The 24,666-nt window shown below is 39.8% G+C and overlaps 1 protein-coding gene across 1 annotated transcript; it reads right to left on the bottom strand.

Annotated features, from left to right (window-relative positions):
• Positions 1 to 830: 830 nt before the first annotated feature.
• On the bottom strand, positions 831 to 24,666 carry LOC133415896 (cilia- and flagella-associated protein 54-like). The gene is made up of 56 exons (XM_061702433.1): positions 24,485 to 24,666; positions 23,150 to 23,255; positions 22,922 to 23,071; positions 22,641 to 22,806; positions 22,477 to 22,535; positions 22,216 to 22,359; positions 21,929 to 22,048; positions 21,608 to 21,709; positions 20,976 to 21,168; positions 20,791 to 20,889; positions 20,582 to 20,694; positions 20,383 to 20,491; positions 19,141 to 19,217; positions 18,826 to 18,945; positions 18,606 to 18,732; positions 18,416 to 18,471; positions 17,232 to 17,360; positions 16,959 to 17,139; positions 16,754 to 16,887; positions 15,439 to 15,636; positions 15,272 to 15,364; positions 15,009 to 15,197; positions 14,791 to 14,909; positions 14,573 to 14,720; positions 14,261 to 14,416; positions 14,057 to 14,179; positions 13,771 to 13,893; positions 13,340 to 13,460; positions 12,221 to 12,310; positions 12,016 to 12,142; positions 11,434 to 11,536; positions 10,918 to 10,991; positions 10,629 to 10,826; positions 10,099 to 10,265; positions 9,904 to 10,028; positions 8,609 to 8,818; positions 8,291 to 8,487; positions 7,784 to 7,919; positions 7,573 to 7,690; positions 7,144 to 7,497; positions 5,787 to 5,874; positions 5,447 to 5,617; positions 5,290 to 5,356; positions 4,274 to 4,459; positions 3,846 to 3,932; positions 3,626 to 3,745; positions 3,434 to 3,481; positions 3,180 to 3,321; positions 2,947 to 3,080; positions 2,713 to 2,867; positions 2,511 to 2,622; positions 2,223 to 2,370; positions 1,677 to 1,831; positions 1,328 to 1,474; positions 1,133 to 1,254; positions 831 to 943 (listed from the first exon to the last, which is right to left on the bottom strand). The coding sequence occupies exons 1-55, from the start codon at positions 24,637 to 24,639 to the stop codon at positions 1,141 to 1,143; spliced, it is 7,383 nt and encodes a 2,460-aa protein (XP_061558417.1). The 5' UTR covers positions 24,640 to 24,666; the 3' UTR covers positions 831 to 943; positions 1,133 to 1,140.

Consider the following 24,666-nt stretch of genomic DNA (forward strand, 5'->3'; position numbering starts at 1 on the left):
CTGTGACACAGTAAAACTGTTCCGGCATAAAATATTCCATTCTGCTTGATCTAACAGCCGAACAGGATAAATAAATAAAAAATTGTGCGTACGTTTTTGAATGACCAATTTGAGGAACTGAACAATGCATTAATAAGCAGGATCAGCATTATAGAATATAGCTGGGTGGAAGCTTGGCATAGTTTGCTGTGATGTACAACAACATACTGTTGATTTAGTTTCTTTCGGTGTTAGTCAAAATGAAGTATGGTATTATTATTCAATTAGGAGAAATTGGAAATTTTAAAATTTGTAAACAATAATTCACTGGACAGCTATCATCAGAGCATGCCCTTGTTTTCTGGCTTGCTGTTAGCAGTACTTTTAATTATTCAATTCAAATCATACAAACAAAACCAGCACAGTGGACAAGTTGTCAGGATGTCTGCCGCATAGTTCTGAAGTCCAGGTCTTGGATCTTGCCTTCGCCACCGTAGGAATGGCACACCGTCATAAATGACCAACTGTATCATGGTTGGAATTAATACACAAAGGAAGCATCTATAGTATTTAAAATTTCCAAAGCATACATTTAAATATCTTTCCACACATTTTTGTAATGCTTCTGCAATAACCTGTTTTCTGTTCCCTTAAATATTTAAAAATAATTTTTAAACGACATGGATGTTCAAATACACAACACCATAGAATTACCATTGTATGGTATTTATTTAGGTCTTCCTCACTTTCTAAATCCTGACCTTGAATTACTTTGCAGGCAGAAGAAAATACAGTCCCTCATTCATCTTTATTGATTTATTTTTATTTGTATTCTTAACAGAAATGGTTGCTCTCCCAGTCATATTTTTTATTAACTCATGATATGACTTGGAAGTTCTATGCTCCAGATGTCCCAGCTTGCACCGGAATGGCTTTGTCACTGCACCGATATCGAAAATATGGCCTGGAAGGAATTTTACGTGAATGCATCACACACCGATATACACTTATACAGTTCAGACACTTTTTTTAAAATATAAAAATACATATAGATGTATCTATAGATGGTAGTATTCTGCCATTATGGGGGCAAGTTAAGCCATTTGCAAGACTTTTGTCATTATACATCAAAAGTATTGAATATAGTACTTACCTTTTTTGCTAAGTTGTTTGATCTAACATTGGCAGGTAAGGGAGGTAAATGTTTCTGGGCCCAGGAGGAGAAATAGAAATGTTTCCATCATCCAACAAAACATTCTCACCAAACTCACACAGCTAAGACAAGGAGAAAAACAGATTTAGCTACAGTGTTTATGTACAAACTGTGTGTGTGTAGTAATGTTTCTACCTGTTTTTGCAAAAGTTTATGAGTCAGATTTCGAAGTTTGCCACTCTGTGTGCTTTTTAGGCTGCTCAGACGCAAAGTGGCTCTAATTAGAGTCACGCTGGATCCCGGTGGCATGCGAGTGCGTCCTGACAGTAGGCTCACGGCTTCCTATAAGTATTCACACGCATTAGAGTTACAGTGGTGGTTATCTACCAACTACGCATTCAGGTTTAAATACCGAATTCAAGTAATTATCTCTTTTATTCCCATTTTGTTGCAGTTTTTTATATAACATGTTATATGATGTTATACGAAGCTCATCACTGTCTGACTTTTTTCTATTCTCAAGATGTGTTGTTCGTGTTGGTACCTGCAATAATGACAAGCCGTCATCTCCCCTCCTTCTTCGTGATTTTAATTGTGAACCTTCAACCAACAAAAGGGCTTGAGTGTCGACATCTCCTAATTGACCACAGTCCTCCAAGCTCTGCTTTAACACCTGAGCTGCCTTGTCATGAAGCTTACCTTTAAAAGACGTTTATAAATATACACTCCTCACAAAAAGTTAGGGATATTGGGCTTTCGGACAAAATTTCAGGATGGACCTATGTACTAGAACCTTTACAGGTGAACTTAATTTGACCTCCAATAAACCTTTGAATGCACATCACATGTCATTCATCCTGAAATTTCCCCAGAAAGAACAATATATGTTTTTGTGACTGGTGTATACATTGTTTTTTTCAAGTCAGACACAAAAGGGTGAAAATAATAAAATTAATTTCTTCACAGTGTTCAATCTATCCTTGTGTTTGTTTTAAAGCTAAGATCAGTAAAATACCCATTCTTGTTTTTGCTAAACAAACCTCTCAGAATAAAAGCCTGAATATGAGAGAAAGAAACCACAAAGACAGACCTGGATTAGGAACAGTGACATCGGCGGCCTGTACAAGAACGCAACGGAGCAGCGCCATGCGGCAACGTAGCCACAGAGCACCTCCGACCCTCTCACTGGCCTCAACTGCTCTGGGGCAGTCTCCATGCTGTGTGCAGTGTTCAGTTCCCTGTTGACAGAACAGAACACAACTTGCCACATACATCAGTGCACACTATACTTTAAGAAATCAGCCATTCTTGTCACATTTGCACACAAATCTATTTTCTTTCCAGACATTTTTTGTTACGAATATAGAGCAGATGTGACCTGTTCAGTTTCAGTTTCAGTAAGCGGGAACTCAGAGGTTGGTTTCTTATAATCTGGTATGGCTTCTTTAAATTCCTGCAATAGCGCCAATGATGAAACTGCCATTTCAGAACTGAGAATGTAAAGATATGAAACTAATTATTTGCATAATATCATAGGTAGTATGTGCACACAAACATGAAACATGAAAATTTGCTTGAACCTTTGTGCAACATGTCCTTGCTGCAGGTAGAGGTTGGCCTTGAGAAGATTTGACTCTATTTTCAATTCCATGTTCTCAATTTCACTATAGGAGGGACATGGGAGTTTCTCTAATATGGAGTCCAAAAAGAGGGTAGCTGCTTCTAGTAGCAGGTACTAAAGCAGAAGAGACGGATAACAGATAAAGACAGGAAGTTAAGTTAAGCAAAGATTGGAACAAAATAAAAATAAATACCTTGATCTTTTCGAGAGTGAGGGTCTGCTGGGAAGCAAATCCCCTCACTTTGGGCTTTTCCTCTTCTTGGTCCAAGACTTCAGAGTCCATTGGGACTTGTTCATGTTCTTCTGGGTTCACTACATCCTCTGGCACTAATCAGATATGTATATTGCTGCTCTGAGTTTAAACAGTATCATCCACATTGAAAGATGTCATATAGAAAAGTATATACAGTATTGATGTTTGCGGACCTGGCTCAGGCGGGCCATTTACAGTGCTACTGAGGGCCAGGGTGAGTTGAACACGTGCAAGGTTAAATCGGAGGCTCAATGTGGATCCATAAAGCATGCTGACCTCTGGAGAAAGCTCACAACTCACAAGTTCCTCCAAAGCCTAACACAAAAATCAAAGAGTCACTCCTTACACTGAGTGCAAAAACAACAAATCCTGATACACTGAACATGGACACAATGACAAAACACACAAAATAGAGCAGAGCGAGTACCTGAACATTGTCCAGGAGGGACTTGTTGTTACAAAACAACTGTTCTGACTGCAGAAAGAGCACATTGCATTATCTAAGTATGTTTTATGGCGTTGTACACTGTACAATTGAATCCATGAGTAACAACACTACCATGAGATATTCTTAAATTTGAGTTAAAAAGCAGCAATAGAAAAGTGAGTGTGTGTTTACTTGGCGAGACTCATGAGTGATGTAGCGTCCATTAGGGAGAAGAATCCCTGCCCCTTTTGAGAGCTGCTCTGTTTCCTTTACGGCCTCAGAGAAGAAGTGGAGTTCAGTGAGAGCGCGTACCTGCAGTAAATATCAGCAAAATAAACACACATACAAAAATCCACCAGAATCATGAGAGTAAATAGCATGTGGGAGCGGTCACCAAAACACTAATGCTGACCTTGAGTATTCTGCTTTCAACATTGCGTTGAACGTCTCTGCACACTGTCCCCACAAGATGCTGATGAAGTGCCAGCGTGGGTAGAAGCTGAAGTTGCAAACTTTATTTAAAACATTACAATCAAACACTTATTGAACACTTTATTAGTTACACCTACGCAATTCAATGAGATTGTTAGGTTTGTAAAAGTCATGAATTTCTCAGCAGGATGCAGTACGTTCTCGTGCAAACTACTACCTCGATAATACACATTGTTAAATAAATAACTCTCTGACAAATTATTGTCAAAACTGACAATAATAATCATCTTTGCAAAGGCAGAATTGTTTTAAATATAATTCGTATATTGGATCTCATCACATTGTGCAGGTGAAGTTAAAGGTTGTCGCCAGAGAATATTTGCGCATTTTCATTAATGGCGTGTCTACCGCAATGTAGTAGCCTGCGATGAACAGCCATTGGCAGACGAAGTTCAGGCTGGCGACAGTGGCGGTGAGGTCGGCCCTGTGGGGTTCTGAGAAAAGGTCGACCCCGGGGAGTAGTTTATCGCTGATGCTGTATGAAGCATACTGGAGGTCATCCAGGGGGTGAGCCAGGGAGCAGCACAGCACACACTACAGAAGGTGGGGATCAGAGATACCGCATATAAATATATATATATACACTTCTCACAAAAGGTTAAGGATATTGAGCTTTCGGTTGAAATTTCAGGATGAACCGAAAATCTATTAGAACCTTTAAAGGTGAACTTAATTTGACCTCTCAACGTTTTAATGCCCAATTGCTCAATGTTTCAGTACTTTTTTGCCTGACTTGCTGATCGGAAATATTCAAAACGTGTTTGATTTTTGAATTGACGAATACATTTCTTAGAATGTCGACTTATACTGCCTTTCAGTGACTCGTCCGTTCTCTCTGTATCTCTTTTGCAACCTGCTTCTGACACTGTGACACTCTTAAGCTCAGTGGGCACTGCCCTTTGAAAACACCTTATTTGAAGCCTTGCAATGGCAAGGTACTGTTGATCAATTGTTAGGTGGTATTTGTTTTGGGCTCATGAAGTCAAATTGTGAGCAAAATGATGACGTGGACTGTTTAATACCAATTCTAATTGAACCAAGAAATGTATTGGTCGATACATGGATCAAACACCTGTTATGAATTTTGGTGTTCAGCTCTTTGTTCGAGAACAGAAAGTTGTGCAAAAAGTACTGAAACAATGAACAGTTGGACGTGCATTCAAAAGTTTAGAAAATGTCAAATTAAGGTCACCTGTAAAAGCTATCGTGCGTTTTAGGTTCATCTAAAATTTCACGCAATAGTCGAAAATCCCTTTCTTTTTGTGAGCACCTGTAATGTGAATGAATATATGTACAAAAAATAAAATAAAAATGATACAGCTGAAATCTTGGTGGTGAGACTGAGGGACAACCAAACAATTTACCTTAAAAAGGTGAGCTGACAAGAGACAGCACTTGGTCCTTTGGCTGATATCTGAAGTTAGAATATACCTGATACAAATAGCTGAAGTGTCAAAGGCTCATGTTGTCAACAAGTACAAAAAAACCAAAATCATTTTAATAAATCTCACTAGAACCCACTGTGCAATTTTAGCAGTGATCACAGCTGCCTGGAGACATCCCCAAATGCCAGCCTGTCTCAGCGTTTGTTGCAGAGTGCCACCCCCAAATGACACCCAATCCCATTTATCGATCACCGCTGTGCTGTGTAAGGCAGCATCTACAGCTTTACTCCAGCAAGAATGTGCCATTCTGTAGGGAAAAAGAAAAACAGGAAGAAAAAAAATCCAGGACAATAATGAAAGCTGGCAACCTCTTTAACCTAGTTTGGGCTGTGTAATTGCATAGACGAGGCTTAAAATGAAAAGACTTGTTTCAGCATGCACACATTTACAGACTGGAGAGAAAATAGATTTCTGACCGTGTGTTTAAGTCATAGAAATGCAGGTTTCCCATTTCATGCAGAGCAAATACACTGAGGAATTCTTGGTTGTTGGTCTGGAGATATTCTGTAAGTAAGGAAAATAAATATTTCACATCTCAAATTTGCCTGATGCCGAAACTGAACACGGAATGTCAGGGCCTGCAAGGCTTTCTCTGCTGGCCTAAACAATACAGAAAGCACCGACCTCCATTTACAATTTATCCATCCATCCATTTTCTGAGCCGCTTCTCTTCACTAGGGTCGCGGGCGTGCTGGAGCCCATGCCAGCTGTCATCGGGCAGGAGGCAGGGTACACCCTGAACTGGTTGCCAGCCAATCGCAGGGCACATACAAACAAACAACCATCCGCACACACATTCACACCTACGGGCAATTTAGAATCTCCAATTAATGAATGTTTTTGGGATGTGGGAGGAAACCGAAGTGCCCGGAGAAAACCCACGCAGGCGGTGGGTGACTGCTTAGCACGTCTGCCTCACAGTTCTGAGGACTGGGGTTCAATCCCTGGCCCCACCTGTGTGGAGTTTGCATGTTCTCCCTCCGCCTGTGTGGGTTTTCTCTTTTTTTCTTGGAGATTTCAGCATAATTACTTCAGAGAGCCTTGGAAGAAGGACACCTAGATCTTGTGTTACAATGGGGTAAAACCATATTTGGATTTCTTGCCAGGTATGTAGTTTTACTCAAATAATTAATTATTTTAGATTGTTGTCTTGCCTTTACAGCGACACGACTGGTTAGAGTGTCTGCCTCACAGTTCTGAGGACCGGGGTTCAATCCCCGGCCCCACCTGTGTGGAGTTTGCATGTTCTCCCCGTGCCTGCGTGGTTTTCTCCGGGCACTGCAGTTTCCTCCCACATCCCAAAAACATGCATTAATTGTTTGTTTGTTTCTATGTGCCCTGCGATTGGCTGGCAACCAGTTCAGGGTGTACCCCGCCTCCTGCCCGATGATAGCTGGGATAGGCTCCAGCACGCCCGCTACCCTAGTGAGGAGAAGCGGCTCAGAAAATGGATGGATGGATGGATGTTTTTCTCATCCTATTAGATACAAATTTATTCTGAACTCCTCCAGAAGATGTCGAGTTACAGTATGTAATACAGTTGTGTGCTGTTACATTACGTTTTCATATAGTATTGATGGTTTCTATTATTGCAATGCTATATATAGTGTTGGTATTAAGAGGTGGATTAAGTTGATTAAGTCTCTGCTTCTGGCCCAGGTACCACATATGAAGCCTATAACTGCTAAACACCGTCATCTTAAATTAGTTTTCTGAAAAGTATCTGTAAGTTATCTGCAGCCTTTGTACTTGTCATGTATTTTGTTCTCTTGCCTGTGGATGCAAAGTACGTAGAGATGATTCTGGGCATGCAGTCAGGGCTGACGGGGAGATTGTAGAGAGTGTCCGGAGTGACGTAGTCTTTATTAATCAGGTCCCAAGGCTGGATGTTTGGTGTGGTCATAAGTATGGGATTGAAGTCAATCAGGTCTGATGTGATCTCACAGCACTGCTCAGTTTCAAAACCCGGTTGCGTATGAGCCAGTAGCAGCAGCAGTAATGATCGGCAATAGCGGAACACTTGGAGACAATGCGGTATTCTTTCAACGGCTTGACGGTAAAAGTGCAATGTGTTCGCCACATCTAGAGGAACACACACAAGGAGCTGGGAGCGCTTCATTTCTGCATCTTAATGACACACAAAACACAAAAACATGACTCCCATAATAAAAACATGCATGTAGCTACAGTTGGTATTCTAACCTATGAGCTCAGTTTCTTCAGTCAGCGTGATCTTCACTACGGAGCTTGATGACTGGTGGGTAGACTGAGGAACCCACCCACTGAACAGCTGGCACCCTGCATAACTCTTGTATGTTACCTAAAACACAAAAGGGACAAATAGACACACAGAACAGGATGCTTTGAAATGCAGGAGAATAATTTCCTGAATGATGATACTCTAATGTGCTACCTCCTTTCCAGTGGTCCACCGAGTCTTGACATGGTGTGGTTGTGGGACTTTTGAACCTCCATTAGTCCGAATCCTTTCAAGGAGCTTTCTCTGGGCGAGGGCCAAGAGGGGAGTTACTGTCAAGGCGTATCGTTCACTAGGATGACACAGGCCACGTTCACATTTATTGTTATTATTGATTGCAGCATGTTATACAGTACAGTATCCATGTTTTTACCATGCCACTCATATTACCAGCCAAATATATGCTTACTGGCCACTGGCATAATAAAGCCAATACAAGAGCTGCTTTTACAAATCCCCCGGTGGATTGTCATACAGAGAGGTGCTTCTAAAATTTGTGTTTCTTTATTTAGCCAAATAAAAGGTCAAACTACAAACATACCTGCATATGATGCACATTTGTCTAAATAAAATATCAAAAAAGCATAATATTTTGTTCAGCACATTTCCGACACAGCTCTCCTCATGTTGTGCTTAAAACCTGATCATTACATTCACATTTACCGGGTGTATGAGTTGAAAATTAAGGCAAAATGTGCCAGGCGTTCCCATTTGCCATTGTCATGGAGCAGCTCCAGAGTGCGCAACACCAAATTGTGGACAAAACGCATGTCCACTTGGGTGCAGTCATCCAGTGGTGCTGAGAAACAGAGACTGAACTCTTGCTCCTCCTCAGTCACGCTGTCGTACAAACGCCACATCTTAAGGTGATAACAAAGAGGTGGTTAAAACTGGACGAAACAAAATGGACTATGCTAATGGTTGTGCTTTACTGTTTAGAACAGACGGCAACGTGTATGTATTATTGTGTATGTGACTTACTCCCAGTCTGCTTAGCATGTCCATGATAAGATCTGTTGCAAGCACTAATAGAGGGGTGAAGGTGTTGTGCAACTCATCTGATGTAACCAGGAAGGGAGGTTGAAGCTGAGAAGCTGTCTGTTCTAATGCAATAATTCTGTTGCTTTCTTCCCACACAGTGTGACAGACTTTCTGCAAATTCGTCCAGTGACCTCCGCGGTGGGCTAATACCTGAAGAAGAAGATAAAAAATGCAATACATACCACAAAAAAATTGTAACACAGTACGTGAATCCAATTTGTAATTGATGCAGCTATGTCCGAGGTAGGAAAAGTGTGGCCATATACAGCCTGATTTGTTCTTGAGTCTGGCCCACTGAACATTTACATTGTCAAGAGTCCTGTAATAATTGTTGAATTAATGCAGCCATCCTACCTTCTAAAATTCACTTCAAATGTATTTATTAATTTTTTTAACTGATTAAATAGCTATTTAATTGATTATTTGCAAATCAAAAATCACCAAAATATTGGTAAAATATTTTCTTATTTAAATAATTGGTTAATTACATTTACAACAAATAATACAAATTAAAACAACTGAGCAAACATTAGTTTTATTATGAAAACATTTACATAAATTACAACAATATTAGTAATAGTTCATTATAATGAAATTAATCATACATAAGAAAAATAGCATTTATTATTTTATTATTAAAATGACATTTGTAAAATCATAAAAAAATTTGCTTAATTCGTTTTAACAAGCTCATACATTATTAATATTTTATTATTTTAAAACAAACAATTTTGCATGAAATACAAAAATATTAGTAAAATACATGAATATTTACTTTATTTTATTGAATCATTCGTACATCAATTACCACTGGTTAACACATCTGCCTCACAGCTCGGAGGACCTGGGTTCCAATCCGACTTGGCTGTGTGGAGTTTGCATGTTTTCCCCGTGCCTGCGTGGGTTTTCTCCGGGTACTCCGGTTTCCTCCCACATCCCACAAACATGCATGGTAGGTTGATTGAAGACTCTAAATTGCCCCTAGTGATGAATGTTTGTTTGTTTCTATGTGCTCTGTGATTGGCTGGCGACGAGTTCAGGGTGTACCCCGCCTCTCGCCCAGAGTCAGCTGGGACAGGCTCCAGCACACGTGCAACCCTAATGAGGATAAGTGGTATGGAAAATGGATGGATGGATTGTATTCTTTTTTTAACCTCATATATAAGTGACCTGGCCCATGTGTCTATTTTAAAAACCAAATGTGCCCACCCCTTGTCTATGTTAACAAACTGTACCATGGCCCTGCGTAGATGTAAAGCAGCTTTCTCCAGTGAGTCCAACGGCATGTTTTTCAGCAGCTCAGGCTTTTGAGGGTGGCGTTCTGCCTCCTCACAACTTTCGTCACTGTCAGAACTATCCTCTACTGGAAAAAAACAGAGGCAATGTTTTCACTTTTTCACTTTTTTTTTTCATTGTGTCAGCTTACCTACCATTTTTCTCACAATCTTTGCTGGAAGCATCATCGGACAGATCAGAGTGTGACGAGTCTCTCTCTGAACTAACTTCGCATATGGTGGCTTGCTGTTCCTGTAAGTTCCTCTTCACAAGCACACCAGAGTTGGCCAGAAAGAAGATCGAGGGCTTCAAGTGGCTGTATCTGAAACATACAGAACATAATTTTGTCTGTACCCGCACAATGCAATGAGATACAATACAAGAGCTGCATAAAATAATCAGCATTTACAAAGTTATACTATAACACTTGTATGCTTGTAGAACCACAATGTATACCTCATCCTCTGCACTGTTTCATACATTCCAATGATGAAAGCGCAATTAGAGAGTAATTGGCTTTAACTTGTGGAGAAATTAATAATATATGCATATATATATTGAAGCCTGTGGAGTACAATAATAGTCATCTTTGAATGTCATTGTTACAGAGGTACTGAGATTATAAACTGGTTAGCAATATGTGGTAATGGGAAGTAAGTGGTGCTTGTATGAGGTATGTGTGAACCTGGATTGCAGGGATCCTTCATGCAATGGGTATAGGTCCTTTTCGAATAATGAAAGATGTGCCTGAGCGATGCTGTAATTGATCTGAGACCTCCACACTCTCTCCTCTGAGCACCTCCTTCTCAGCTGAAGCCGCCTCGAGTGCCGTTCCACAACAGTATTCATTGAACTCAGCAGACGCTCTACAGCCTTCAACTCCCTGCGCAATGAAGAGAGCATATGCCATCGAGATTACGTCAACACAGTTTTACACGTCTTACGCACACCTACTGTATATGTATATTGTCTACCTGACAGTTCTCGCTGTCAGAATGGCACCACGTCTAAGTTTCTTCCGTTTCTTTGGAGACTTTTTTGTTGTCTTCTGCAATAAAAGACATCTATTTAATAATTCATTTATTCATTAGTTTTTTTTATATGTATATACACACAGTCAGGTCCATAAATATTGGAACATCAATACAATTCTCATCTTTTTGGCTCTAAATACCACCACAATGGATTTGCAATGGAACAAACAAGATATCCTTTAACTGCTTCAATTTGAGGGTATTTACATCAAAATCAGGTGAACGGTGTAGGACTCGCAACAGTTTGTATGTGCCTCACATTTGTTTCAGGTACCAAAAGTAATGGGACAATTGGTTGCTCAGCTGTTGCATGGCCAGGTGGGCATTTATGGCTGCCAATGGCTCCCCGGCCTCTGGTTGAGGACCTGAGTTTGAAGGAAAACACCGCCTGCGTGGGCCATATATGCCCCTATGTATTCCCATTGCGTAGCCATGCGTAGCCATGCGTACTTTTACCTGTGATGATTGACCTTCTGTCGCAGTGGACTTATTAGTTTCTTTATCACACAGAGTGTTTCTCTCCAAACATTTGGCAGACATAATCATTTCGTCATCTCTCCTGGCAGAGACAGAACCATTTGCAAACTGTTATGTCATTATCAACATGAGCAAAATCTCTACAATGTATATTTAGTGTAAAGTCAATCCATCCATCCATTTTCTGAGCTGCTTATCCTCACAAGTGTCGGAGCCTATCCCAGCTATCTTCGGGCAGGAGGCGGGGTACACCCTGAACTGGTTGCCAGCCAATCGCAGGGCACATACAAACAAACAACTATTCGCACTCACATTCACACCTACGGGCAATTTAGAGTTGTCAATTCACCTACCATGCATGTTTTTGGGATGTGAGAGGAAACTGGAGTGCCCGGAGAAAACCCACGCAGGCGCGGGGAGAACATGCAAACTCCACACAGGTGGGGCCGGGGATTGAACCCCGGTCCTCAGAACTGTGAGGCAGACACTCTAACCAGTCGTGCCGCTGTAAAGTCAAGACAACAATCAAATATAATGATTTATTTGAGTAAAACTACATACCTGGCAAGAAATCCAAATATGGTTTGGCCCCATTGTAACACAAGATCTAAGTGTCCTTCTTCCAAGGCTCTCTGAAGTAATAATGCTGAAATCTCCAAGAAATTTGAATGGTTGCCAAGCTGCATCACTATGAAAAAACACAAGACACGCATGGCTGAATTCAGGAATTGTCGATTTGAAACACAATATGTTGCACGCTACGTACTGATTCGATAAGCATGCTGTAGCTTGCTAGTGAAGATCCTCTCACGCAGTGTGGCAGAATTCTCAGAACCACTCAGTGAGGGGGAACTCTCTATGGAAACATACATAGTGGACATTATTTGAATATGGTAGTGAATATTCTTGTGACATGCAGTGTGAGGTGATGTGATTTATTTATGTATTTATTTTTTATTTGAATTAAATTCTGTTCCTAAGCGCGGCATGGTGGACGACTGGTTAGAGCGTCTGTGTTACAATGGGGTCAAACCATATTTGGATTTCTTGCTAGGTATGTAGTTTTACTAAAATAAATATTATTTTTGATTGTTGTCTTGACTTTACAGCGGCACGGTGAACGACTGGTTAGAGTGTCTGCCTCACAGTTCTGAGACCGGGTTCGCCTCCTGCCCGATGATAGCTGGGATAGGCTCCAGCACGCCCGCGACCCTAGTGAGGAGAAGCGGCTCAGAAAATGGATGGATGGATGGATGGATATGTTCCTAAGCAGACCGTTTTGTATGTATTACAAAGTGAAGAATACAATCGACAATCCAAAAACAAACGTTGAGTAGTTTGGAATTCAAACAAACATTTCTGTAAATAATGCCTCAAAAGTAAAAAAAAAAACAAAAAAAACATCATCTTCATTATGCAAATCACTACAAATACCAAGATGTGCTTCTTTGCTTGCCCACAGACACGGTATAATTCTAGAAATATCGATAAAACACCAATACCTGACGTTCTACAAACGTTACTTTTTGTTCCCTTGCCATTCCTTGTTTGTCAGACAGCTTCAAGGGGCGAGTAGTTTGACTTCATTTTCGTTTGATATTTATATTTTATTTTATAGTGGGATTAATTCTTCATTACTTTCTTGTATAACTTTATTCCTGAATGAAAGTTACCAATGTTAAAATGGGAATTAAAAGGTTGTTGGAACAGTTAGATGTTTTATTATGTCATCTATCTGAATAGAACAAATTACAGCATTTAATTATTATGAGTAGAACAAATTATAGCAGTGAATTATTATTATTTCCTAAGGAAAAAGTTTTGGGGAAATTCCAACACCTTGATTGTTCGACTTTGATACTTTAATTTAAATATAGTTTTTTACCTTTGACTTTGTTGGGATCTGCATCAGCTGTGATGACCTCCTTGAACTTCCCATACAATACCTTCAGTTGAACATATGTTTTCATTTCTTCCTTTCCTGCAGTAGCATCCTCTGTCTTTGACTAAGAACACACATGCAGAATAACACAGTAAATGGATTGAAAATTGAAGCTTCAATGAATGTTGCAATAGCAATTTTCTGACTGTCCTCCCACATCCCAAAAACATGCATGGTAGGTTGATTGAAGACTCTAAATTGCCTGTAGGTGTGTATGTGAGTGCGAATGGTTGTTCGTTTATATGTGCCCTGCGATTGGCTGGCGACCAGTTCAGCACGCCCGCGGCCCTAGTGAGGATAAGTGGTACAGAAAAGGGATGGATGGATGGAAGTCTGAAAGACAGAGAGGCCAGAAAAATAGCATTCATCTTTACCGACACATGTTTGCGAGCAAGTCTATTAAGCCGCTCTTGGGCTTCAAAGACGTCTTGGAGAAGAGCACGACCACAGTCTATCACCACAGAGGCCTTCTGATGCTCCTTCAGTCCACGCAATGCCTGGCCATAGAGGATAGTTACTGTCAAAACTAAACTCAAAAATCCCAGATTACAGCTTCATTATTCAGAACTAAACACTGTTTGCATTTCCAGTGGTCTCTTAATGATGCCGCCATGGAGGACCATTATTTATTGACAGGGGCTGAGACACATGCATACACACCTTGGACAGATAGTTGGTGATGCAGGCAATCATGTGCATAAGACTTTTCACTGTGTTTCTGGGCCATTTTTGTTTGAGATGAGCTTCGTTCTCTTTGAGTACATTTAAGCATTTGGACAACAACTGAAAAATGTAACACAATACCAATTTGGTTTAAATAATGCTACACTGGGAGAGGAGGTAGAGTCTAAGTGATGTTTTTACCTTTATTGCTGGATCGCAAGGGATCTGATGGAAGATGAATGGAACCAAGAGGCCATAACAGCTTCCTACAGTTTGAACAGCAGAACTGCTGTCATTTAGCCACATAGCCAAGTCCATGGCTACCAGCAATCGTTCACATTCAGCTAGTCTGGCTTCCTGTATACATTACACATGAAAATATTGTGTATTTAAATCCGTGTGGGGTGAACAGAATATTAGATTTCTTCAAATAAATAATGACTTTTTCACTGCTAATACTGATTAGATTTCTTACGTTGGAGTCAATGACCCCAGGAAATATAAAGTACACACCTGTTTCCAGACAAAGAGTCCACAAATGCTGCCCGAGTCACAGAGGAGTGATTGCTGCTGGATGTTGATGTCTGTCTCAATGAAGATGGACGTGAGGAAGAGCTGACACAGGAGTGGAGACGAGCATTGCAGATACTTCATATGGAGCCTTTAATGAGAATAGAGAAGAATGAGATAAGCAAAGAGCAAACTTTACATAGTAGTTATGAGCTCCTCACGCTGTTGAAGCAAGTCTATCCGGTGGTCTGTCAGGCCCACTGTCAGGAAGGGTAAAATGGCTCCATAATTCCTTGCAGGCTCTCTTTGCAATGTCAAACTGTTTGGTTTGATATGCTACCTGAGAAGACGCAAAAAAAGTTACTTTCATCGTTTCATGATAAGACAATTCTACAACACAATATGTGCACGTGTGAAACTCCCCATGAAAGCAGTGTACCTGTGCCAAGTGAGCCCACGAGGAAAGCAATGACTGCGGCATGGAAGTCATCAGTGGGAAGGTCGACGCGCCAATGGCGTTGCCCAGTAACTTCCCTTGGCAGGTGTATGCCGCGATGGCAAAAACATACTTCTGGTTCGGTTCCAGCCGCTCCACCTTCAGCTGCCACTCACCACAAATTGCTGGTACCTGCAAACCGTTTGTCTTTTTAACATGTGAACGTATCAAGTCTTAGATGACAACATTTTGAATCGAAACCATACCAAATTCCCAGTTCCTGCCAGGCTGCAGTCTCCGAGGCGGACTTTCAGGTCGATACCCTCAGCTGGACGTCCACACAGTTGGTACCAGCACACCTTGATTGATGTAGGGAGGAAATGAATTGTGACACATGTCTTGCTCATGCGATCGATAACGTCACAAACCTCACTTGTTCCTTCATGTGGTACGGAGCAGGAGCAAAGGTTAAGGAGCGGTTAGTGCGTGAGATTAGGACGGGACGAAGTGGAGGGATTTCCTTTTCTTCCTTCATTACTTTGCCTTTATTTTCAAGTGCAAACTTTGGGTTGTTGGCGATGTACAGTTTTCTCTCTTCTATTGCTGCCTTCTCGATTAAAACACATGCTTCCTGGTGAAAGTGATAAGAATGAGATATTTATTGTTTATTAGTAAATATCAGTAAGCAGAGTGAAATTAATGCTTATTCATGGCATCTAAATTATATACAGGACTTTAAAAACTTTCTTTTTTTTTTAACCTAACATGCACTACAACCTTTACAGGTGAACTTAATTTGACCTTTTCTAAACTTTGCATTGACATGTTCAACTGTTCAATACATCAGTATTTTTCACACAACTGTTTAGCTCTAATAAGGGGATGAATGTCAAAATTTAATGTCATGTTTGATCATTGAATCAACCGATACATTTCAAAGGACTTGCACTTCTATGCCTTTCTGTGACACTTCCAGTCGCTCTGATTGTCTGTTGCGTTCACTGATAATGCTCTGTCGAAAACATCCTGTTTGAAGCATCGCAATGCTCAGGTACTGTTTGTTGATAAATTGTTAGTTGCTGTATTGGTCTCATGATGACCAAATGTGAACAGTGTCACAAAGAGGAGTGTTTAAATACCAAATATATGTAAACCAGGACATTTGTTGATCGATTCATATATAAAACGAATTGCTCCATTCAGCTCTTTTTTAGAGAAAAGCAAGTTTTGCAAGGCGGCACGGTGGTGGACTGGTTAGAGCGTTGGCCTCACAGTTCTGAGGACCTGGGTTCAATCCCCGGCCCCGCCTGTGTGGAGTTTGCATGCTCTCCCCTTGCCTGCATGGGTTTTCTTCCTCCCACATCCCAAAAACACGCATTAATTGGAGACTCTAAATTGCCCGTAGATGTGAATGTGAGTGTGAATGCTTGTTTGTTTGTATGTGCCCTGCGATTGGCTGGCAACCAGTTCAGGGTGTACCCCGCCTCCTGCCCGATGATTGCTGGGATAGGCTCCAGCACGCCCGCGACCCCAGTGAGGAGAAGCGGCTCAGAAAATGGATGGTTGGAAGTTTTGCAAAAAGCACTCAAACATGGAAAATTGGACAGAAAGTAGAGAAGGTAAAATTAAGTACACCTGGAAAGGTTCTCGTGAATTTTAGGTTTGTACTGACATTTTACCCAAAAGCCGAATATAAAGTATAATATATACATTTTGTGAGTAGTACAGAAATATTTTTTGCATACAACCTCTAGTAGATTCCTGGTCACACTGGACTCATTTGACTTCGATCCATCATACAAAAGCAAGGCCTTCTGGATCAGAAAAAGTGCTTTGGACACTTTGTTCTTCTTGATCTTGTCCAAGAGATCAGACTCTGTCACTGGAGACATTAAACACTATTAACATCTGAAACTGCTTTAGTTATTGAGCACTGTCGCGTAAGAGGCTCGCCTGCATTTAGCTGCATTAACTTGAGAGATGCCCGATGGTGGATGATGTCCAGTTCAAGAAGAATGTCTATCGCAAGCATAGCTGTATGTGTAGACTGATTAGATCGATCCCTTTTAACATCTGACTCTATTTCTTCCTTTTGCTTCTCAGTTATTTCAGTCTCTCCGTTTCCATCTTGCCTCTTCAGAGAGCACGAGAGGACAATCACAGGACCCAAACAGGAAGATAGGAACATTTACAGAAATACAGAAATCTCCTACGGACAGTACGTACCAGCAGGTAAGTAATGTCAGGGGGCGCTGAGCCATCTTGGGGCATCAGTGTGACCACACGCTTGACCAGAGCCTCAAAACCCTTCTCAACTACCATGCACACCTTCTGAAGAAGCTCTTTACGTGACCCCTGCAAACAAACAAAAATCCACAGTTGCTTATACTCTGGTGCCTTCAGATACAAGTGACCCAACTTACATCTGTTTGATATACCACTCGTCATTCGGACGATTTTTTGCTTTAACTTTAGAACGCAAACTTGAGATACGAGCGATGTATGGTGGCAGTCAATTCAGTTCAACTCACTTCACAATAAGTATCAGCTGGTCAAATATTGACCAATTCATCAAAAAAGAGGCTTCAAGCTGTTTAATACCAATCCCATTTGGTTTACTGTCAAACTATACATCAAACTAAGAGAATTTCACGTGTATTTAAAACAACCACATACGTAGCTTTGCCTTAGGAAAGTCCGCGTAGCTTAATTCTAACAAACAATGCAAAACACCATTGCATGCAAACCATCGATAGTCCGGGTTTTAAAGGCAACGGATATTTAAACACAACCGGTGGAGCAACACATGTAGACCGATAATATTACATTTATTTTTATTGAATTTACAATCTATGAAAAATGACTAATATAAAGGCATCTGACTGACCCAATTACCGTAATACAAGAATACGTAATATTCTACTAATACTGTAATTAGTCTGCATGATTGTCTCGTACTTTTTGACTAAAATGGCCACCACCTCCCACAATGCAACGTAAAAGCTGCTCTGAAATGTGGGTGGTGGTGGCCATTTTGGGCTAGCAGTGACAACAGTGAACATACTGTAAACATGACTGTACACAAAAGGGCTAAGACACTGCATAGTGATTTGCAAGCAAACCAACTGTTATTTCATCATTGTGAAATTGTGTTTTCACCTATCTTTATATTGCATAGTATTAATTTCAACCACACAGTGATCCAAATAAGGTAAATATAACATTGGTCTGCAACTGGAGTGGATTAATTAATTGCATTTCCATTCATTTCAATGGGAACCTTACCTCGGTTTGCGAACGTTTCAGTTTGAGAATGGGTTCACGGAACAAATTAAATTCGTATCCCAAGGTTCCTCTCTAATTTATTATGAACTGTTGATTAAAATCTATGCAAAATGCAGTTCACATACCTTAAGCAGAGTGAAGCAATATTTCTTTCCACTACCAGCTTTGACTTTAGGTGGAACTATGGAGAACAAACACAGGTTTTAAAAATTCAAACATCTAATAAATGTATAAATGACAGTCTCTTTCTCATCTGGTAGCGAGGAAGATCTGCAACATGTTTTAGAACAAAAGCAGTGTGATCACTATGCTTACTGCGATCAGCCGCACTCTCGAGCAATAAGACCAAGCTGTGGATCATCTCTGCTGTCTTTATGCAGTCAACTGTTGCCAGGTCACAGGCAAAGGCCACCTCACACTGCATGGATAGGCACCACGCCCACTGTACGGGCAAAGGGAGAAATAGCAGCATGCACCAATTAAAAATGTATTAGATGGCAACTGTTTAAAAACACTCTTACAGTTCATGTTTTACCTTGTCGTGTTCCTGTGTGAATTCTGGGTTTTTTATCTGATCCATCAGAATCACCAGCTTTAGCTTCCCCCACAGAAAGAGTAAAACATCCCAAACTAGTTCTACATCTGGCTGCGCCTCCTATAAAACAATACATGCACACATCCATGCTCTTTGTCTGAAGACTTTGAAAGTCCTACATCCCACATATACATGTAACATATCAGGTTCATCTCCATAATCTATAGCTGAATGTCATGTTTTTTATAAGCTGCCTAAAAACACAACATTGATATAATGTAATATAAACACGGATATAGTGTAATGTAAACTTACAGGAACAGACTCACAAACTGCCTTATGCAGAGTCTCTGTCAGGCCAATGATGCAATCGAGTGACCCCCTGTACCTGTCTGTCGAAAACATTGATGAACAAGGCCATGTTGTGATTTGAATACAACTCAATCATCAGATATGGGTTTGCTATAAAAACATAATTTTGCTCGTGATGGAAGCTCACATGGAGGCATACACGACATCAGTGATTACCAGCCACTTGTGTTTTGTGAGTGATGATCAGATGTGCTGAAGAAAATTATCCAATTTAACTTCGGTTCAAAAATGTTTTCGTTCACCTGTCTATGCCAGCGGCATATAGTGACAGGCAGAGCAAATAAAAAAAAAAAAAACACTACCATCACACGTCATCATTATTTCAGCATGAGGGCCATTCCGTCCTATAGGTGCCATTAGCTTGTTGTGACTCTCAAAATAAATTGACACTGTTGTCTTTTATCAACTCTAACTCTGATAATTGAACTACTCAAAACGTGTAATTGCCCATCTGATACAACTTTATATTCTTGTCATGATTTTATTGTACTGAATCTAATCATTTAAATAACAGGAGTCAAAGTAATGCTAATAGTGTGTTGACATTAAGCAAATTACAGAGATTCAACCAAAGATATATGTTGAAAATGAGAAAATAAAATTTAAAAAATATCCTTTAGGAAACCGAACTGAGTTGAGATTTAAACCCCTCCAGTTATAGTTAAAATATCATTAAATATAAAGAAAAATATATGAGTCACCTTACTTTTGGCCTTCCCATGATCTGCAGAGGAGCTGCATATGAGGCAACTTCCTGTGGACCATTTGAATTATGCAATAATCCAAATTTTTCAAAAGGGTTAACGTGTTAGCGTAACAGGATTGAGTAAAAACGTGGGAACACGACTGAATTGTGCACTTTAAGAATAAACCAAAGGAAAATAATTTTAAAGTATTGTTGGGATAAGGCGTAACACAAATGTGCAAACAAAACAATATTTCTCATGCAGGTATTTCATTTTAAAGCTTAATTTTAGAACGTGTGGACAGCAATGTGATAAATTTGCAGGACACTTGGCTTAATAAAACAATGTATTTTACAGTTAATTTTGCAGAAGCAAATGGCAGCAATTTGGTGAAATGGCCCATAAATAATATATTTTTTGATATTTTTGTTTGATGGTGTGCTGTGAGATTTGCTCATTAAATGTTGGGAAACACTGCACTAGTAATCACTTCTACTACCAGTTAAGTCCTCTCTCAGGCGCCTTCTATGGGAGGATTTCAGCGTGCTGAAACCATTGATCAAGGCGAGCTCGTATTCTGACTTCCTGAATGCAGGCCCTTCCACAATCTGACATACACAGACAGCATCCTTTAAGACATTCATAACATGATTTTCCTCTACTTTTCCACAAAACAGGACAAGCAAAGAAGAGCTCACAGTCAAAATCTGCAGCATCAATCGTGAATGTTCGGCGAAAGCGTCCGGTTGCTTGTACTGAATCATTAACTTAATGAACCTGACGGCGGTAGTGACAGGCACTTTGTGTTCTCCTGTAGTAAGATGACACATCACAACACACTCATGAAACTGATCACAGGCTGTAGAAAATGAATAAAAATGGACAGATAATGATAATAATAAATTACCTGCAGTAGCTAATTCCATCAGAGTTGATGTTGTGGACAGTGCACTGAGAGGTACAGAAGACTGTTCTTGACGTTTCTGATCACAGGTCGTAGCCACTCCTTGATAAAATAGAAATTCCAGTTGCAATCTCACCAGCAACATTTTCTCTTTATGGCCTGTGCTTTTAATTGTTCGTTTTACTAACCAGATAATATACTGATGCCAGAGGCGAAGAGTTCCAGGACCACCTCCTGCAGCTCCAGCTCTTCCGGCAGCCTTGCCTGCAGCGGGCGCATGGAGCTGTCCCACAGTGCTTCACAAACGCCCAAGAATTGTGCTGCACTGCTGTCAAAGAGGCCCATCAGCATTCGCTCTGTGGCATTACGAGGCCACGGTATCTATAGCACATTTAGATCACTTTAGTTCTTTAAAATTGACAATGCCAAACAAAAACAAATCTATGACATTTAAATGTCTTTATCATGGCGCTTTGTTGCCCTATTGGTGAAATAGTGAAAAGAAGAAGTCAAAAACTGGAAAAACAAGAACGACTATTTATTGTCAACATTTACATCGGCAATTAGGTTTGCAAAATTTTGGCAATTTTCAATGTTGGAATCTTTCAATGGGAGCTAATGGTAGTTTATGGGAATTAACTAAAATGAAGATTGGCTTTTAATAGCTGGGCTATCAAATTTACCGTCAAATTTCAGCATCAACGCAACAATGTAAATTGTAAACTCAACAACACGAATAGTCTCCTTGCTGAATATTGATTTTAAATCAGCAGTATTCTATAGAGCGCATTTAGAATTGCTTTTATTAGCTTTTCTTTACATTCGGAAAGTCCTTTAGAGTAGTTTTGCTCTTGATTGTAATCATGTGTTTGGGTTTCCTCCTGGTCTCAAACACAGCCCGCTTGAACATCATGGCAGCCAGCTGGAAGAAAAACATTTTTGTTTAAAATAAACCAGTTAACTGAAAATAAATCATTATGTGTTTGGAACGAAAACTAAAGGTGGTAGTTAAAATAGTAAAATGATATGCATCATGATTTGCCTTTCTCATCCTTTAAATGCCTACTGATATTGAAGGATATTATTGTAGCAAAGAAGTATGACATTATAGTATTAACAAAATATTCAAGTAGTTTAATGCCTTGATGGAGGCTTCTCTGAAGGCCCTTTGAGTCGCTTTGTTTGAAGGACCAGTATTCTCCTTATCCTTCTCCTGCTCTGCAAGGTCATTGATTTTTCCAAGTGCTCTCCGGGCAAATTCCTGTAAGCGTTCAAAAACATAAAAATATAAAATTCAAAGAATTGCTCTTGATAGACATTCCTTTTTACTGAATTTTAGCACAAATGAAGATAGTTTAGGCTTAAGGCCACGTTGGACCGGAGTTGTCGTCATTTAGGTGTCTGAACAGAGTGACAAGTAGGGTTCACCTCTGCCTGTAGGGAAGCTTGGTTGTCATAGTAACAGTGACAGACAGCACAGTAGAGTTTCACAAGCCATGGCAGATGTTTAACAGTCATGACAGGCATGGTTGACTCTAAAGAGAGGCTCGCCCACAGAAGGTACTCCAACGCCTTGAAGGGATCACAAAAGGAAAACAATGATTAAAATGGATTTCCAATTATATCGCAACATGCTGCTTGAGGTGAAAGGAGGGTTTTAAGGATTTGACGTATCTGAAATCAGCATACCTTTGCACTATGATTCAACGCCATCAGGTAACTACACATTTTGAAGATGTGCAACGTACCTGGAAAAGGCAAGTATGGAAAAGAAAATATAAGTTTTGGCCTAATCTGTCTCACCAAAAAAAAAAACATGCTGGACATATATTAAGAAAATTGAAATAGTCAACCATTATAAATAATCCAGCAGAGGTGCTTGTTCTGCTGAAAAGCCTGCATCATTATCCTGATAAAGTTCAGCACATGCAGCAGTTTCGAAAGCCCCTTCTGGCTGAGGACCATGGGCCTTTTCTCCAACTCAAATATACACAGCGCACAGCCCAGCATTGAGCGAACCTACATGCACACACAGACCAGGACACAAAAATAATACGATTATCAGCAATGACTTTGCATGACAACATTTGTAGTGGCAAGGAAGACAAATGAACAAAATACAACAAGAAAATACCTTCATGATAAAGACATCTTGGTCTGTGTCAAAACCGTCTGGAAAAAAGCAGTTGACAAAGTGGTCAACATCTGTAATGTCACTTATACTAGTTGAGCAGAACTGAAGCAGGTGCAGACTGTAGCCTTGCGACAGAGCCGTCTGGTACAACTGCGTGAACAAGAGACAAATAATTGAAAATAAGATTAACAAATAAACTGTCTCAAATACAGACAATTTGACAATTACCTTCAATCCAGTGAGGAAATCTCCAATCTGTAACATGCGCTCCTGGTACAATTTAAAAGGCAGACGTGGTTTGAAGTTTCGCCAGATCTCAGCCAGCAGTGTAATCCTTCCAAAGTTATTTAAAACAAAACACTCAACACCATGATGACAGTGGTAACAGGGCACCTCATTATGACAGTTTCACTCCCTTATTGGGGTGTTACTAATGACGTGTAATGTGATTATGTAATTTAATGACAGAATTGTTGTAATTGTGTTCCATAACAGTACTGGAAGAAAATGTGTAATTAAATGAAAGTTGCTTTTGAAAATTTCCATCATTACACTTTTAGTTACATTTGAAAAAGAGCTGTAAAAGCTATTTATTTTTCATTTGGCTTCATCTTTCTAAAGCCCACACTTGTGATTGGCACAGCCATTCTGCTGTATTTTCAAACATGACATATTTTTCCAAATATGACCTCGGAGCACCACCTTGCTGTGCAATCTATTAGTTTGTCTGAGATTTTGAAAAGGTTAGCCTCATAGTTACAATTTTGAACACTTTTATCTTGATATATGGAACATTCACTTATCTGGGTTGTTACAATTAATGAAGCTTACCACCACCATGGTGTGACCGAGGAGTGAATGAATAATGCATGACATTTTAAAGTGCGAGTGTCTAGAAAAGCGATATGTAAGTGTAATGCATTATTATTATTATTTGTCATTTGGTCAACATGGTATCATCTCTTCCACATTTTTAATTATGTATTTACATTTCATCATGTTTTGTTGTCAGTTTATTTGTATAAAGAACAAATATGTGGTTAATTCCAAAACAATTAACAATTAATCCACCCTTTTCAAGGAAAAATACAAAAATGAAAATGTAATCAAATGTAATTAGTTATATTACGTTGAGAAAGTAATTGAAATTTACATTTACACGTTTACATTTTCAACAGGGTTACTTGTAATTGTAATCAACTACATTTCCAAAGTAATCCTCCCAGCTTGTTTGTAATTATCTGTTCCATAAATTCAGAAAATTGATGGACAGATGAAAGTTGTGTATCATGTATTGGGATAGTACATCACCTAAAATAAATCCTCAAAGCATATATTTCAAGTTGCTCCCATTACAAGAAAATTACAAGACTCACGAGTCGTTGATACGACTCATAGGTACCAAAACGAGCAAAAAAAATAAATATATTTTTTTGTTTTTGTTTATAATATTAATAACTTTGTTTCGAATAAGTAAAACATTGCTCCAAAGCATAGTGATGTGAATTTTAAAACATCAATTAATAAATAACGCCGTGCCGGTTACCTAACAAGCTAGTTTACCCTTTAAAATAAGAGACGTTGTCCTGGCAGGTCGACGACGCCACTCGTTTCATCACGGTCATAAACGAGTTAATGTCTCGCTCAAAAGATACAATGACCGGGTTTCTTTTGTCAACTTTGCCGTAATAGGTCGCAGGTAAATCCATCGAGGCCATAATAGTAATCTTCACATGCCAACGAGT

Source organism: Phycodurus eques, chromosome 17 (assembly GCF_024500275.1).
Source record: "Phycodurus eques isolate BA_2022a chromosome 17, UOR_Pequ_1.1, whole genome shotgun sequence".
Classification (NCBI taxonomy): domain Eukaryota; kingdom Metazoa; phylum Chordata; class Actinopteri; order Syngnathiformes; family Syngnathidae; genus Phycodurus; species Phycodurus eques.